The 15,569-nt window shown below is 56.9% G+C and overlaps 2 protein-coding genes and 7 non-coding genes across 9 annotated transcripts; 3 read left to right on the plus strand and 6 right to left on the minus strand.

Annotated features, from left to right (window-relative positions):
* Window positions 1–72: 72 nt before the first annotated feature.
* BEST4 (bestrophin 4) lies at window positions 73–4,817 on the plus strand. Its single transcript, XM_075097803.1, has 9 exons — window positions 73–426; window positions 737–831; window positions 1,351–1,584; window positions 1,907–2,061; window positions 2,154–2,231; window positions 2,576–2,728; window positions 3,002–3,082; window positions 3,535–3,689; window positions 4,004–4,817. Exons 1-9 carry the CDS (start codon window positions 275–277, stop codon window positions 4,404–4,406), a joined length of 1,506 nt encoding a protein of 501 aa, XP_074953904.1. The 5' UTR covers window positions 73–274; the 3' UTR covers window positions 4,407–4,817.
* A 2,963-nt stretch (window positions 4,818–7,780) lies between these two features.
* LOC142059464 (small nucleolar RNA SNORA35) lies at window positions 7,781–7,910 on the minus strand. The gene has a single exon (XR_012661363.1). It is a non-coding gene; the product is annotated as a small nucleolar RNA SNORA35 (small nucleolar RNA).
* Window positions 7,911–8,577: 667 nt separating this feature from the next.
* On the minus strand, window positions 8,578–13,838 carry RPS8 (ribosomal protein S8). The gene is made up of 6 exons (XM_075097806.1): window positions 13,570–13,838; window positions 12,613–12,719; window positions 12,137–12,236; window positions 10,601–10,776; window positions 9,483–9,612; window positions 8,578–8,736 (listed from the first exon to the last, which is right to left on the minus strand). The coding sequence occupies exons 1-6, from the start codon at window positions 13,571–13,573 to the stop codon at window positions 8,627–8,629; spliced, it is 627 nt and encodes a 208-aa protein (XP_074953907.1). The 5' UTR covers window positions 13,574–13,838; the 3' UTR covers window positions 8,578–8,626.
* On the minus strand, window positions 8,952–9,023 carry LOC142059453 (small nucleolar RNA SNORD38). Its single transcript, XR_012661352.1, has one exon. It is a non-coding gene; the product is annotated as a small nucleolar RNA SNORD38 (small nucleolar RNA).
* On the minus strand, window positions 10,265–10,337 carry LOC142059452 (small nucleolar RNA SNORD38). The gene has a single exon (XR_012661351.1). It is a non-coding gene; the product is annotated as a small nucleolar RNA SNORD38 (small nucleolar RNA).
* LOC142059454 (small nucleolar RNA SNORD46) lies at window positions 12,328–12,431 on the minus strand. The gene has a single exon (XR_012661353.1). It is a non-coding gene; the product is annotated as a small nucleolar RNA SNORD46 (small nucleolar RNA).
* LOC142059451 (small nucleolar RNA SNORD55/SNORD39) lies at window positions 12,786–12,870 on the minus strand. Its single transcript, XR_012661350.1, has one exon. It is a non-coding gene; the product is annotated as a small nucleolar RNA SNORD55/SNORD39 (small nucleolar RNA).
* A 301-nt stretch (window positions 13,839–14,139) lies between the features above and the next one.
* On the plus strand, window positions 14,140–14,254 carry LOC142059446 (U5 spliceosomal RNA). Its single transcript, XR_012661345.1, has one exon. It is a non-coding gene; the product is annotated as a U5 spliceosomal RNA (small nuclear RNA).
* Window positions 14,255–15,211: 957 nt separating this feature from the next.
* LOC142059457 (U5 spliceosomal RNA) lies at window positions 15,212–15,326 on the plus strand. The gene has a single exon (XR_012661356.1). It is a non-coding gene; the product is annotated as a U5 spliceosomal RNA (small nuclear RNA).
* The last annotated feature ends 243 nt before the right edge of the window (window positions 15,327–15,569 follow it).

Below are 15,569 nucleotides of genomic sequence, written 5' to 3' on the forward strand. Positions count from 1 at the left end.
TCAGCTGCACAGGCCCATCCTGGGGTATTTAGCGGGAAGAGGCACTGGCGGGATGGGTGGGTGCAGGCAGGGAGCAGGCAGCAGCTGCGGCAGGTGTGGGAAGGGCAGGGAGGCTGCGTGGGTGATCCTGCTGATGGGCCATAGTGCTTGGTGTGGGAGCGAGTGAACATCCCCAGGCCCTGCAGCCTGGACAGTGGTGGGAACCCCAGTTCTCAGTTTAGCCAACCTCCAGTGAGAGAAGGATTCTTCCACCAAGGTGTGGGTCTGAGCAGCGATGACCATCTCCTACACTCTGAAAGTTGCCAACTCCCGTTTCGGGGGTTTCTCCAAGCTGCTCTTCCGCTGGAAAGGCAGCATCTACAAGCTGCTGTACAAGGAGTTCATCGTCTTCATGGTTCTATACGCTGTGCTCAGCCTTGTCTATCGGTGAGTGGGGTCAGTGTGTCGCTGCTGGTCATGTCCCTCCCTGCTGACCCACTGGGATGTGCAGAGATGCCCCGTTGGTCATGGACTGGGGTCCCTGCAGGGAAGGGGGAAGGCCAGGGAACTCCCGCAGGGAGGGTGGGAGTGGGCAGGGGAGGGCAAAGAGAAGGTGAGTCAGGCAATGGCTTTTTGTGGAGGTCTGAGGCAGTACCCCAGCCCCGCTTCTCACCCCTGACCCCACCGCTTGCCCTGACCTGGCTGCGTGTTTCTGACCCCACTGCATATCCCTGACCCTGCTGTGCGTCCGCTGCAGGCAGCTGCTGACCGAGGAGCAGAAGCGCCTCTATACCAAAGTGGCTCAATACTGCAACCGCTCCACGGACCTCATCCCCATGTCGTTTGTCCTAGGTATGGGTCTCTCTCCCTGGAACCTGGGAGTTGGGGTCCCCTGTTCCCCCGGTGATGGTGGCTTGAGGATGCCCCACTGCCCATCCCGATCCCATGCCAAAACACCCCTTACACACTGTCAGATGGGGGATGGAGGAGCCTGGTGCCCCAGGGATGGCACTTGGCTCCCAGACCCACTGAGCACAGCTCCCTGGCCCTGGGGATGCCAGTGTGAGGCTGTGATTCCCCCAGCCCACTCTGCACCCTCCTCCCCATGCCCAGGAAAGGGGCACCTTATCTACGAGAGATGGCTGTCCTGCCCTGTGCCACCTGCACCCAGGGCAGGGAAGAGCTGGGGACATCTCCAACTCCATCCCTGGGGAGGGAAGCCCAATGGGAAGCACAACATGAGCTTTATCTCCTGGCCACAGAGAAATCTGCCAGCCCTGGAAGCTTGACAGCTCTCCTGGTGTGGGCTTATCCTCACCTCACTCCACTGCCTGGCTGCACCAAACCCCCACGTGCTATCTCTCGGTGCAGGTTTTTATGTCACTCTGATTGTGAACCGGTGGTGGGCCCAGTACACCAGCATCCCCCTGCCCGACCAGCTCATGTGCGTCATCTCCAGCAACGTCCATGGCAAGGATGAGAGGGGCCGGATCCTGCGGCGCACCCTCATCCGCTACGCCAACCTGTCAGCGGTCCTCATCCTGCGCTCTGTCAGCACCAGGGTGCTCAAGCGCTTCCCCACCATCGACCACGTGGTGGAAGCGGGTGAGGAGCTAAGCCCTGGGGGTGATGGCTTAAAAAGTGGGGTGAGAGCTGGGGGCCACAGATGTGTCCCTATCACTGGGAAGGTGTGCTGGGGGCTGGGGTTCCTTGCAAGCATCCCTGCCCCAAACTGCCCCGCATGTGTGTTGGCATCCTTGCACAGATGTTCAATGCCAGAGAGTCCCATGTCCCCTCTGCCCAGAGCTTGCCTCCAGGGGCCGTAGTTTTACTTGGAATACCCTGCATTCCTGCTGGGGACAGTCCCCAAAAGGGCTCTCCCTCACCGACACGGGGGCCGTGCCACTGAGCCTTTGCCCTGCCGCAGGCTTCATGACGCAGGATGAGCGGAAGATGTTTGAGAGGCTCCACTCTGACTTCAACAAGTACTGGATCCCCTGCGTGTGGTTCACCAACCTGGCGGCTCAGGCCAGGCAGGACGGCCGCATCCGTGACGACGTGGCCCTCCGCCTGCTTATGGACGTGAGTTGGCGCTGGGTGCGCGGGGGGAACCAGGCGCTGCAGTGGGGGCTCGTGCAAAGCCCGGGTCACCCGTCCTTGTCTTCTCTGCACAGGAGCTGAATCTCTACCGGGCCAAGTGCAGCATGTTGTTCCATTATGACTGGATCAGCATCCCTCTGGTGTACACGCAGGTGGGTACCCTGACACGCCATGGGACCATGGGCCTCTCTGAGCCAAGATCCCACAATGGCAGAGGAGCCCCACAACCTCCCCCTGCACCCTGATGGGAAGAACTTTACCCCCCTTCCTAAAAACACTTTACTCCCCCATTGAATCTGGTGTCGGATTCGGCACAGCCGCTGGTTCACAGGCCCACAGGGATGTGCGGGACTGTGGGTGGTGCGGCAGTGGGGTTTAGCCTAAAGCCCATGAGAGCATCAGTGACCGTCTGAGCCTCTTGCATCCTTGCTGCTCCTGTGCTGAGCATCCCCCTCAGCCGCCACCCTCGCCGCCAGCTGACCCGTGGTCCCGGCAGGTGGTCACCATCGCAGTCTACTCCTTCTTTGCCTTCTGCCTCATCGGGCGGCAGTTCCTGGAGCCACTGGAGCCAGGGCAGGAGGGGGACCTGGACATGTATGTCCCTCTCCCCACCCTCCTTCAGTTCTTCTTCTACGCCGGCTGGCTCAAGGTGAGATGTGGCCATGCAGCCAGGCTTTGCTTTATGGGCTAGGGGTGGCCAGGTGGCCCTGACTGCTCCCCTGGGCTGGAGGGTGGCTGGCCCAGGGCATGGCACCAGCCATGTCACTGCTAACTGTCCTTGGGGATGCATCATGCTGGGGCACCATGGAGCTCCATGTCTGCATGTTTCCTGTGCCCCATGGGTAGACTGAAGGATGGAGAGCTCTGTGGGAAGGTGTCCCTCCCCTGATCCCCTGTCTCACCTGCCCCCCTCCCTCCCCAGGTTGCAGAGCAGATCATTAACCCTTTTGGAGAAGATGATGATGACTTTGAGACCAACAAGCTGATAGACAGGAACCTGCAGGTGGGTCCTGCCCCAGGCTGATGTGTGGGACTGCTGCAACTGGGGCACAGGGACATCCCCGTCCCTTGGCAGTGGGACCTGTACCCTGCCAGCCCCCAGCCCTGCTCCTTGCCACGCAGGTCCTTGTCCAAAATAGGTTCCCATAGAAAGCAGGGCTGCACCTTGTCCCTCCATCCCTGTTCCTCTGTGTGTCTGCTCCCCACAGCAGGGTCAGCACCCCCCAAGGGACACTCAGCAGCCTGGCACCACTGCCCAGCCCCTCACCTCCGAGAAAAGTGTTCAAAAGGGGAAAACCCCAAAAGGAGCCAGGAGACCGGCCCAGAGCCTCCCTGGCCCCTTGCAGAGCCCAGCCCTACCCTTGCCAAGTTTGCACCACAAGCAGCATCTGCAGCCACTGGTCCTGCCCATGTCCTTGCAAAGCCACCCCTGTTCCCTGCCTTTGCGGTGCCCAGGTGTCCCTGCTCTCTGTGGATGACATGTACCAGAACCTGCCCCCTGCTGTGAAGGACAAATACTGGAACGAGTCCACGGCTCAGCCCCCTTACACCATGGCCACAGCTGCTGAGACCTTGAAGCCCTCGTTCCTGGGCTCTACCTTCGACATGCGGTAAGTGCACACAGAGCAGCCCCAGCGCTGGAGAAAAAGAGGGCGAGTGCTTCAGGGTAGCAATAGCACAAGCGGGCTTGTGCCCCTGGGCCCAATTACAGTGAGCAAACAGCAAGTCCCCCTGGGAGTGTGTTGCCCAGCCCCCGTGGGGCTTGTGGGCTGTGCTGGGTGATGGCTGAGCTGCTGGAGCAGGGATGTGGCCTCCTAGAGCTGTTCCCTGCTTGTCAATGCATTGGGATGGAGGTGGTGAGAGGTACTGGGCATCCCTGCGGAGGATGGCAGCCTGTCCCCATCACCCCGCTGTGCTCCTCCAGTGTGTGCGAGGACGCAGAGCAGAGCCAGCCAGCAGAGGCTTCGCCAAGCATGCCACACATCCAGACACCTCTGCTCAGCCGCTTCTTCACCGCTGCATCCCCCGCCATCAGCATCAAAAACTTTGGCTGGAGCAGCCGAGGTCAACCCCATCTGCAGCGCCCCCGGGCCGACGGTGGCTTCCCCTCCCCTTTCCCCAACCACTCCAAGAACCCTGAGTCGGTGGCTCGCATCGAGGAGGAGGAGACAGAGGATGAGGAGCCCAATACACTCAGTGGTCGCCCGGGGGAGACCCAGCCGCCAGAGGCCTCTGGAACACAGAGGAAGGAGCTGCCACTGATCCACGTGAAGGCACCGTCCAGTGAGAGCATTGGGGCTGGCCAGCTGGAGGACTGGGAGCCCTGAAGCTGCCCCAAAAGCACCCCTTTCCTGGGGGAAGAATAGCTGCCCCCACCCCAAGGCACTGCCACCACCAGCCACAAAGCTCCCTGTCCCTGGACACCCCTGTCGAACCCCCTCTTCAGAAGCAGGACATTGCCGGGTCTTTTGCCACCCAGCCCCAAGCGAAGTTGTGTCCCCAGGTTGATGGGAAGAACCCGGTGGGTTTAGGATTGGGCAGACAGCCTTTAACACTAGCTGTCAGCCCCAAAACTGCAGGATTCAACCCATCCGTGTGATGATGCCACTGACTTGCAGCTGGCCAGTCTCACTCCCTCCTCCCATGGCGCAGCGCAGGGGACAGAGGACAGCACAGACTCCAGCAAGGGATGGGACGAGGGCATAAGCCTTGCACAAAACCAACACCATGATGGAGAGGTCCCCTCAATATTAATAAAGCTATTGCCAATCTCAGCTCTGAGGTTCTTCCTTGTCAGTGCAATCACCCCCGGCAGTGAGACAGCAGGGATATCACATTTATCCAAAAAGTGGGTGAATTTGGATTTTGTCAAGGAGTGCACACATTCTCCTGGGGCAAAAAAGGTGCAGCCCCATGGATTGACACCAGTGATGGTTGTGGGGTATAGGTCAAAGGGATAGAGCCAGAAAAAACAAACAAACAAACAAAAAACCCAGACAGAAAGATGCTTTTAGCCCCTGTAGGATTCCTGCACTCAGCCATGTCTGTTTCCTGTGAGAATATTAGCAGAGCTGTTAAAAAATTCCCTTTCCTGCACACCCCCATTTCCCAAAGCCACCTTTCCTTTAAAGCTCCCATCTCCCCGCAGTGAGCCAGCCCCGATCCTCCTCTGCTACACTGCTGGACCTGTTAAAGCATAACAACGAGGTCATTTTCTGGGTTGGACCAGATCCTGTGAAAATACCCCAAAGTTAATACCGTGTGGAGCTGGGGGAGCTGCTCAACAGTAAGGAGCAGCACTCAGGATGACAAGTGCCCTCACTTGGGTTACACTGCTGGCTGCTCATTGCATGAAAAGTTGCTTTCTTTAAATTCAGCCCTTGCACCTACCGGCAGAAGTGGGCAGGGTCCTTAGACCAGGTTTTGACGCCTCATAGACCTAGCCAGACTAAAGCTGTGCTTAACCCCAGCCCCTGCCCATCTCCTTCTGGCTCAGTGCATGGCAGGCTTGCCTCCTCCCAGGCTGGCAAATCCCTGCGTGCATCCACGGGGCTATGCCAAGGCCAGACCAGAAATCGCACACCCTGCAGCCAAGCTGCACAAGGTCTCACAGCCCATGCCACAGCGGGAGCCAGCTGCCACCATCCTGTTCCCACGTCACACCTACAGCGCAGCTCCGATGGGCAGTAGGTGCTGCTTTCGTTCCCACGGGCTGTTGCCCTTGGCAGCTGCGTTTTTCAGAGCAATAACTTAAATAAGCAGCGTGCATTGACGAATTAGCCATAATCCTGCGCATCAGGGGCTAGATTTACAGCTCCTGCTGACACCAAGCTGGCACTTGGTCCGTAAGCCTCAGTTTCTCCATCTGTACAAAGTCCCCCAGAAACACCCTGAATCCTGTTTGTGGAGGGCGAGGGGGGAGAAGAAACACACTCAATAGGAAGCAGCCGTGACGCACACCTCCCAAGTGCCCTTTATCTCCTCTGCCCCACCTCTCTGGGAAGCAGGCATTGCTGGAGAGCAGGGAAAGTTTACCCCAGATCACTATGGAGAAGGAATGTACTTGTGCAAACGTCCTGCCCAGCCCAGGTCCCACTGCCAGGGACTCTAGGAGCACGGCCAGTCACAAATCCCAGAACAGTAGGGGTTGGAAGGGACCACTGGAGATCACCTTGCCCAACCCCCCAGCCTGAGCAGGTACCCCTAGAGCAGGGGGCAAAGGAACGCACGCAGGTGTGTTTTGAATATTACCAGGGAAGGAGACTGCACAACCTCTCCGGGCAGCCTGTTCCACTGCTCTGGCACCCTCACAGGAAAGTTTTTTTCTCATTTTTAGGTGGAACTTCCTGTGTTCCAGCTTGTGCCCATCGCCCCTTGGCCTGTCATTGGGCACCACTGAGGAGAGTCCGGCCCCATCCTCTTGGCACCCACCCTTCAGGTATTTATAAGCATTGATAAGATCCCCCCTCAGTCTTCTCTTCTCCAGGCTGAACAGACCCAAGCCTTTCCTCATAAGGGAGATGCTCCAGTCCCCTGATTATCTTGGTAGCTCTCTGCTGGGCTTACTTGAGCAGTTCCCTGTCCTTCTTAAAGTGGGAGGCCCAAAACTGGACACAGCACTCCAAATGTGGTCTCACTAGGGCAGAGCAGAGGGGGAGGATATCTCTCTTGATCTGCTGGTCACACTCCTTTTAATGGACCTCAGGATATCGTTGGCCTTCTTGGCCACAAGGGCACAGTGCTGGTTCAGTCAATTTGTTGTCCACCAGCACTCCCAGGTCATTCTCAGCAGAGCCGCTTTCCAGCAGGTCAGCCCCCAGCCTGTACCTGGGGTTGTCCCTCCCCAGGGGCAGGACCTTGTACTTGCTTTTGTTGAATTTCATGAGGCTCCCCTCAGCCCAGCTCTCCAGCCTGTCCAGGTCTCGCTGGATGGCAGCACAGCCTTCCGGCCAGCTTGCTATTGTCAGCAAACTTGCTGAGGGCAGACTCTATCCCTTCATCCAGGTCATTGATGAATTGCACCCAGCGACCCAGTCGCACCTGCCGGGCACAGCTCCGCTTGCGGTGCCCACACGAGTGCAGAGCAGTGCTGCGAGGCAGTGCTAGCGCACGCCCACCATGGCATAACCGTCCCACCGCAGACACCTGGGTAACAAGTACCCTTTTCTAATGTGCTTGGTGTGTCTCCTGCAGCAACACCCTGCCAGCAAGGCAGGATGAACCTGTGCTGCCCAGGGCACCTCCTCCTGCCATGCACAGCACCCAGAGCACAGCATCACAGGAGAAAACTTAAATATACCAAGCCCAAATAATTTGTGGGGCAGAGCCTCCATTTTAAGGCATGAGATGCAGGTCTCACCACAGCTCTCCTTGGGGCAAGATGACCATGGACTATCTCCTACAGTTGAGAGCTAAAAATTGGCAAGCCAGGGCTGTCAGTTGTCTGCCTCGCACCAGGGCGCTCCTATGAATAAATGAGGCTTTCATAAAAATGGGTGAGCAGATCAAGTGCGCAGCACCTCCACTTGGCAGGCATGAGACATCCAAGCCTGGCTCCCCTGCAGCCCTGGGAGCAGCCCTTAGATGGGTCCCTACCTTGACCCCACTAATGAATGACATTTCACATGCCAAAACATCCAGAAAAGCTTTTGGTCACCACATATTTCCAATCCCCCCACAAGGGACATGGCAGAAAGGTGGAATTTGTACCCAGCTTTCGAAAGGGACAGACCATGATGAGAGCCTGGCCCTTCTGCTAGAAGGAATTTATCTTGCACTGGAATGAGACCGAGGGGGCCAGGCGAAGGCCAGCCGGTAACTGAGCAGTGCGGCCAAGATAGATCAGGACAAGATACTGGATGCTGAGGACAGTTGTAGAACTGGGCAGGAAACACCGAGCAGTGGCAGAAGGTGCTGCTGGCCCCGACCGCAGACGTGAGCACCGGCAATCAGGGAAGCGGCAGCAGGAGGTATGCAGCTGCAGGGGCCAGAGGTGCAGAAGGCAAGTTTTCAGCCAGATTTTGCACAAATGCAGCGGCAGCTGTGGAGCTGCTCCTTGGACAGCCTTCTCCTGAGGCAACAGGCCCCTTCCCCACTGACCTAACCCCAAGACCCCAGATGTGGCATGTGTGACCAGACACACCACAGGGAAGGGGGAACACATGCCCAGCCAGGCTCCAGCAGCTCCCAGAATGCCAGAACCCTGGTGGGGGTGGATGTGTGCACCTTCCTCCTGCTCACAGGTTTCCAGTACTGGAAACTCTCCTCTTGAGGCAAGTCTGACAACTCTTTTGCACACCCCCTTGTCCATTAGGCCACTGTCCTGGAACCCAGGGAGATGTTTCAGACGAGAGGAGTGTGGGGTCAGAGCTCACCTGAAGACACAAGAGCGCTCAGGGATTCCAGGAGAGATCCTTCTTCTTTTTACACTTTACAGGCAGGAGGAGCCACGCAAGCCCCCCAACCCTGCACACACAAACAAGCACACAACCCCCTCGCTGTAGTAGACTCTCGGTTTTATTCATTCTCTCAGCAGAGTAGTTTTTACTCATTTGCCTTTTCTGGCCTTGATCTTCCTCAAGTAGAACTCTAATTCCTTGCCTTCCAACACATAGCCGTCGGCTCGGCCACACTGTCCAGGTCTAGAGGCAATGCAGGCTGCAAGGAGAAGTCATCCAGTTTAAGAAGTTTAGTAATTGCTACCCCAGTACATACAGAACCTGAAAACAAGCACTGCACGCAGCCTCTCTGCAAAAGCACGGACGAGGAAGGTGTCAGTAAGAGATACACCAGTTTATGTGCCAGCTTCGGTACCTCCCCCTAAGGTATCAAGCTGCTGAACCTGCTCTGCTGGACCGAGTCCCTAATGAAGTCCTCTTCAGATCTCCAAACTGTCATCGCTCAAATTCAGTAGCAGAACTGGACAAAGGTCTCATCACCAGAAGACTTCAGAACACTGAACTATTCCCCAGAACCTGGAACTGGTCAAAGCTGTCACATGCTCTCAGGACATTTTTCAGACAGGCAGTGCGGCCCATGGGCCTTTGCCCGCTCTGCAAGGCTCAAGCCCCATCGCTTCTCTCAAGGCTAACCGGGAAGGACCGACTCCAGGAGCCTGGCTGGGACATGTAGCAATTCAAGCTCCAGAAACAGACTTCCCCTTCCTGCCAGAAGTGGGCTATCTCCAGAGAAGACAGAAGACCAAGTTACACTTCAGACCCAGAAGATACTCCCCCAGACATGGAGAACCCCCCACTGCTTTCACCCTGCAGTTAGCTTTATCGCAGTGCGTAGAACTTCAGGATCTTTGTGATACCAGGACCAAGAACAGGATTTGCTCTGGCACCCTGTTTGTGCCCTGACTCCCTTTATCCCCACCCACGTTAATCCTGCCAGGGACTCACCAAGCAGCTTTCCTTGCTGGAACTGTTCCTCAAGAATACTTGCTATCTTGGCATTCTTCTTTCGCTCATCATATTTTTTCTGGATCTTCTTTGAACGCTTCTTGTTCAAGATTTCCTCCTCTTCAGGAGTCTAAAAACAAGACCATAAGCAAAGACAAGGTTCAACATTAGGCCGCCTTCTGCTAGAGTGTGTGGTTTCCACTACCAAGGAGACCCCGTATTCTCAGCACTGCACGTTTCCCACGTCATACCTTGCCGAGGTACAAGCACTTCAACCTCACAGAACCAGGCGCAGTTTCACTTTTGAGGCCAAGAAATGCAATGTTGCTACCTAGAGTCCCTGCTGACCACAAAGCATGGTGCCCTAGGGAAGGGTGCTCTTAGACAAGTGACATTGCAAGGGCTTCCTTCATGAATTACTCCTCCTCCAAAGAGGGTGAATACTCCTTCCCTCTCCAAAGACAATGAGAGCACCTGGGTGTGGCACAAGTCCTGGCAGACCAGTTACAAGCTCTCCCTGTGCCTCAGAACTGCACAGTGCTCAGCTAAAAGCGCTTTGTTTTTAGTGCAAGGAGACGACCTTAAACTGAGTGCTGCACACGGGGGTTTAAATACCTTCTACCAGTTTAGGGTTTGCACCTTGAACAAAATTAGAGACAGTTAAGTCTGGATAGTTTAAAGACACTTCAGAACTCTTAAAAGTAAGCTGAAATTTAGTCAGCAATCGACGGGCTTCTCATCAAAGCAATCATCCCCCAGCACACGGACCCAATCTGCAAAGTCTTCCTCAGCATCATAGAATGTCATCGCTCTCCCTTCAGTAGCAGAACTGGACAAAGGTATCATCATTAGAAGACCAAAGAGATCAACAGGCAGGTCCTTGTGCACAAACAGGTACGATGCCTCAGAGAGCGCTCCACGGTACAGACCACTCTGTTAATGGAGCCAGACTCATCCGGGAGCTGATGGGAACGTAGGCCCAGTAACCACTGTTACCACGGACGGCACTCAGTGCTATTCTGGCAGGCACCACCCACCCACGACATCTAACTGCCTCCAGCAGGGCAGGCTCTACTCTCTGCACAGAGTCAAAATGACAGCAACAACTCCAGACGTACCAGTTTGGCACCCTTCTTGCGTCCAAGGGGCAAGGCATAGTGGGCTTCGTACCACTGCCGGTACGGAGTGCTGTCAATGAGAACAATGCAATTCTTCACCAGGGTCTTTGTCCGCACCAGTTCATTGTTGGAAGCGTTGTAGACGACATCGATGATCCTGGTCTTGCGAGTGCAGCCTTTCAAAAGAAGAGTACGAATTCAAACCTACAGGCATGAGACAACTAAGAACACAGTCCACAGCACCTCACACATACCCTCAAACCACCTCATGCTTATCGCTCCATCAAATATCCTCCAGCTTCCCCAGCAATGACTTAAATATTAGTAAAAGATGCATCTGTTTTTACCAGTCCAACCTTATGTTTCTAGGATAGAAAATTATTTGCCCCAGACAAAAAACTGGAATCTGTGGCCTCAGTGGAACTCATCTCAGAAAGGACCGAGTAACACTAAAAAATAAATTTTGGCTGGAAGATGCCTCAGCAGATGACAACTAACACTGCATGCAGGGCTCAGTCCGTAGGTACTTCCTAGAGCTACTGAATAAGCTATGCTGACAGGGCTGCTCTGCAACACGTACCACAAACCTTTTATATAGCATGAGGGTTTAAAAGTAAATTGAGAGAAGAAGCTGGTGTTTTCACTCTTCAAGACCTGAAGCATTCTGCATTGGCTAACAGATTTGACTGTTTGGCAGCTGCCTGCCCTGGAGACGCAGCCCTCCATGTGCACAAAAGCCAGGCACAAGATGGGTTTTCTCCTCTTCGCTCATGTCCTTATTCTGCAAGGTAAGCTCAGTCCCCTCACCTCTGTAACACCGCTTGTGAATGACAGCGCTCATCACAGCATAGACAGTGCTCTGTGATCACCAGGAGAAAACATGTCCTTTTGCCCTCGCACCATGCTGGACACTTAACTACCCTCCTTACCAATGGTTTTACTATTGTATTGAGTGACGCCAGCTGGGCCCAGGCTCAAGTTATGTGCTTTTCAGCTTGTAATTCAGAGAAAACCCACCTTGCTCACAGGAAGCACTACAGACTCCCCTCTCGCTAACACGCATCCCACTTTTGCTTAGCAAAGCAGGAGTAGGAAGTAAACCGCACGTGCTAATGTGATGCTGTTCTAGGGCCACACCTCAGAAAAATCCTCACCTTCCTCTGTTGGACAGAATCACTTTTACCAAGTGTGCATCAATAAACAAGAGTTGCATTTCTTAAGAACTAGCCGTATTTAGGTTTTTTTAACTCTCTGTAGTTCTCCCCACCCAGTAAAAAGGCAACGCGAGCACATCACTCAGTGTAACTATGACACTCCAATCACTGCGAACTTAGCAGACACCCAAGCCTCCTAAGGCCGCATAAGGTCAAAAGTTATCATCACTATGCATGCTGCTCCAGACCCAGTAAGTCCTTCAAGGTCCATGATGTTCAAACCGTGCCTACAAGCTTGAGCCTGGACTCTGTGGCAGTACCGGTGACCAGCCCAGCTGTAAGACTGTTCCCTTCCAACACACCAGGCTTACGATGTACTTACATTCCGATCCCCAGGAGAAGTTGCCAACATCCAACCGAAGGGCACGGTATTTCTTATTTCCACCACGAACCCTCACTGTATGAATTCGACGTGGGCCAATCTACGGTCAGAAACAAACACCAGGGTGTTGTTGGTGCTGGAATGCTGCACAGCTCTCGCAGGAGCCCAGCCAACTCCTGAACTCAAAGGCAACATGGTCAGTGTAACTATGACAAGCCCCAGCATCGGCAGATACGGTAAGCGACCAGAACGGTCTGTTGCATCTACCTAAGGTGAAAATTTCATCACTCCAATTGCCTCTTATTTCAAAAATGTATCACTGCTTTCTGCAGATGTAAAATACCACATTTTAAAGAAGCAGTGACAGACATTTAACCAGTCACAAAACACAGCACGTATTTAAGCCTTAAACAGCACATGACCAGCAACCCAAGTTTGAAAACACAACTACTGACCACCCTCCCCAAATCACCCACCTTAGTGTTGGCAGGAGGCCGCCCCAGCTCATACTTCCTCTTCTTGTGGTAGGGCTTCCTCTTGCCCCCAGTCTTGCGACGCTTATGCCAGTTGTCCCTGGAGATACCTGGATGGACGGCAGTGTGGTCAGAGGATGGCACTGATCCCACCTGGCCACAGTAAGGTATGGTTCTGAGTCCTCAGCTCTCCAAGGTTGGTATCCGCACAGTGCACTCGGCCTTATGCAGCAGTCAGAGAAGCTTCATCATTGATACTCAGATCCGCCTCAACCTCCTCCCTTCCATCACAGCTGGGCAAAGCAGACAGACTCCCTCAACCGTGTCTGATGGGTGTCCCCTTTGGGAAGCAGCCTCCCAACCCACCCCATGCTGCTGGGCACCCTACGTTATACTCTGGGTCTGGCAGATCATCTGCAGAAAGGAACCCCCATCCCGGGTCCCATGTGCTGGGCTCCTGAAAGATACCCCAACTCAAACCCCCTTCTCCTACCCAGTCTGCTGGGCCCCCACGATGGCGACAACCCCATCGTACCCCATCTCCCGTTTCCCCTACAATCCCCAGCCGACCAGTGAGGAACAGGGCCGCCCCCCACCTCTCGCTGGATCCCCCACAAAAACCACCCCACCTCATCCACGGAGATCCCTGCAGTAAACACTCCCTGCACAGGCCCCGCGCACTCCGGCCCCAGCGCCACCGAGAGCGAGCCCAGCGCCCGGGGCCTGCAGCGCGGCGACGCAAAGCCAGGCCGTCCCCTCCCCTCCCCGGCCCACCGCCATGTTGAGCCTAGGCATCTTCCCGCCGCCAGCAGCTCAGCGTCGTCGCGGCCGCCTCCAATGGCGGGGTGCAGGCGGGCGACGCCACCCGCTGACACCTGGTAAGGGGCCAGGGCGGGCAGCGGCAGCAAAGCGGGCGGATGGCGGCGGATGGCGGCTGGGCCTCTCAGCGGCCCCACTCACCCATGGTGCTGTACTGGCGCAAAGAGGCGTGGCCCCGCCTCCCGGGGCGGTTTGGCGCGGCGAGCTCTCGCGAGGCCGTGACGTCACCGCGCCCCCAGCGCGGTGCGCGCGCCGTTGCTTAGCGACGCGGCGGGGCCGAGGGAAGGTGGAGGGGCCATGGGGGCGGCGGGTGTCAGCGCTCAGGGCCGCTCTGCCGGGGCAGCGGCAGGCCCAGAGGGACGGGAGCACCGGCGGGAGTTTGCCTGTCCCGGGCCCGTCCCTCTCGCTCCGCGGGGACCGGGGGAGGGACAGCAGCCCCAGGGACTACGGTCGCCTCATTAGCATACGCTCATTAGTAGTCGAGCTGATTTGCATACCCAGGGTGCACCGCGGCGCGGCGGCGCGGTACCCGAGGCGCAGTCCGCCGCCCCCGCCGCCCCGCCCGGATCCGGGGGGGCGGGCCGTGCCCGTGTCTGGGGCCGGGGGATGCGGGCCGGGGCGGCGGGGGAGGGAGCGGGAGCGTAGCAGGGGTCGCCGTGTCCTCCGAAGGGACAACTGGGGAACGGCCTGTGCGTGGGGAGGGCAGTCTGTATACTCTGGTTTCTCTTCAGATCGCATAAATCTTTCGCCTTTTACTAAAGATTTCCGTGGAGAGGAACAGGCACGAGTGTCGAGAAATTTTTTGAGGCTCCATTTCGGTGGAGCTGCCCCTTTTCTGGTCAAAAACAGAGCGGTTTAACCAGCGCGGACAGGAGCGGGTTCCCGGCGGGGCGTTACGCTGCGTGACGGCCGGTTGGGCGCCTCGGGCCGCGTCATGCGGCGTCATGTCCGGCAACGAAACCCGGTGGGGGGGGAGGGGGGTGGTGGCGGCGTCACCGAAAACCTGGAATAACGCTGCTTAGCGCTGGGCGCGTTGGGGGGCGGGCACGGCTCGCGCGGACGTTCGTACGTGACAGTTACCGCCTACGTGATACATAATCACGGGCCTGGCCGAGCGCCGCCGCCTTCCGCTGCTCTGCATCTTCTCCGCTTAAAGCGGGGGCCGGCGGGGGGCAGCTGTTTCATTGGCGTCACCAGTTGTTCTTGGGTTGTGTTCTCCTGTTATTTTTTTCTCTGCTTTCTTCGCAATTTTTAAAATATTATTTATTTCCAACTATTAAAATGCTTTTAATTTCACGAGTTTTTCGCTTTTACCCGTCCAGTTCTTCCCCTCCACCCCATCGCGGGGGGAGCGAGCGAGCGGTGTGGGGTGCCTGGCCGCCGGCTGGGGTTAAACCAGAGGGGGGACCCACAGCGCGGTCCGGCCTGGGGGAGGAGAAGGGGCCCGCGGGCAGAGCGGACGCGGGGGCAGAAGGGCCCCGTTGCGGCTCGGACCCGCCCCGCGCCGCCGCCTCATTAGCATGTGCCTCATTACCACGCGGCTGTTTTGCATACCCAGGATGCGCAGCGGCAAAGCGGCGCTTCTCCGCCTCCCTCCGCCCCACTACCGGCCCCGTTGTCCGCTGCCGGCGGCCGGTCCGAGCCGTCCGGGTCTGCGCAGCGTGTGCGCCGCGCGGGGCGGGAGCGGGGGCAGCGAGGCCGGGAGCGGGGCGTGGGGCGTGGGTCGCCGTGACTTGTGGGGCATGGGGCGGGCAGGCGGCGCGGCTGGGGCCGGGCGGCAGGTATACTCTGGTTTCTCTTCAGATCGCATAAATCTTTCGCCTTTTACTAAAGATTTCCGTGGAGAGGAACAGGCACGAGTGTCGAGAAATTTTTTGAGGCTCCATTTCGGTGGAGCTGCCCCTTTTCTGGTCAAAAATAGAACAAGTAAATTCTTCCGTGGAGAAGTGTCACGATACCGCCAGCGGCCCCCAGCTCCCGATGCCCCGGTTCCGGTGGCGGCGGGCTCACTTGCCCCGTCCGTTAGCCGAACTACCCTTCCCAGCATGCCCTTCGCCTCCCGGGAACAGCGCTCCGCGGCACGCCGGGAGCTGTAGGCGTCGTTGCGCGCAGGGCATGCTGGGAGTTGTAGTCCGGCCGCC

The sequence above is a fragment of the Phalacrocorax aristotelis genome, chromosome 6 (genome assembly GCF_949628215.1).
Source record: "Phalacrocorax aristotelis chromosome 6, bGulAri2.1, whole genome shotgun sequence".
Classification (NCBI taxonomy): Eukaryota; Metazoa; Chordata; class Aves; order Suliformes; family Phalacrocoracidae; genus Phalacrocorax; species Phalacrocorax aristotelis.

Excerpts from the sequence above, each read along its gene's own strand:
- BEST4 (XM_075097803.1), top strand. The coding sequence starts at position 275 with ATGACCATCTCCTACACTCTGAAAGTTGCCAACTCCCGTTTCGGGGGT. Across the intron at positions 832-1,350 it reads CCCCATGTCGTTTGTCCTAG|GTTTTTATGTCACTCTGATT; the intron begins GTATGGGTCTCT and ends CTCTCGGTGCAG. Across the intron at positions 2,232-2,575 it reads TCCCTCTGGTGTACACGCAG|GTGGTCACCATCGCAGTCTA; the intron begins GTGGGTACCCTG and ends TGGTCCCGGCAG.
- RPS8 (XM_075097806.1), bottom strand. Across the intron at positions 12,237-12,612 it reads GGCCTCCTGCCAACACTAAG|ATTGGCCCACGTCGAATTCA; the intron begins GTGGGTGATTTG and ends TTCTGACCGTAG. Across the intron at positions 9,613-10,600 it reads GCAAGAAGGGTGCCAAACTG|ACTCCTGAAGAGGAGGAAAT; the intron begins GTACGTCTGGAG and ends TCTTGTTTTTAG.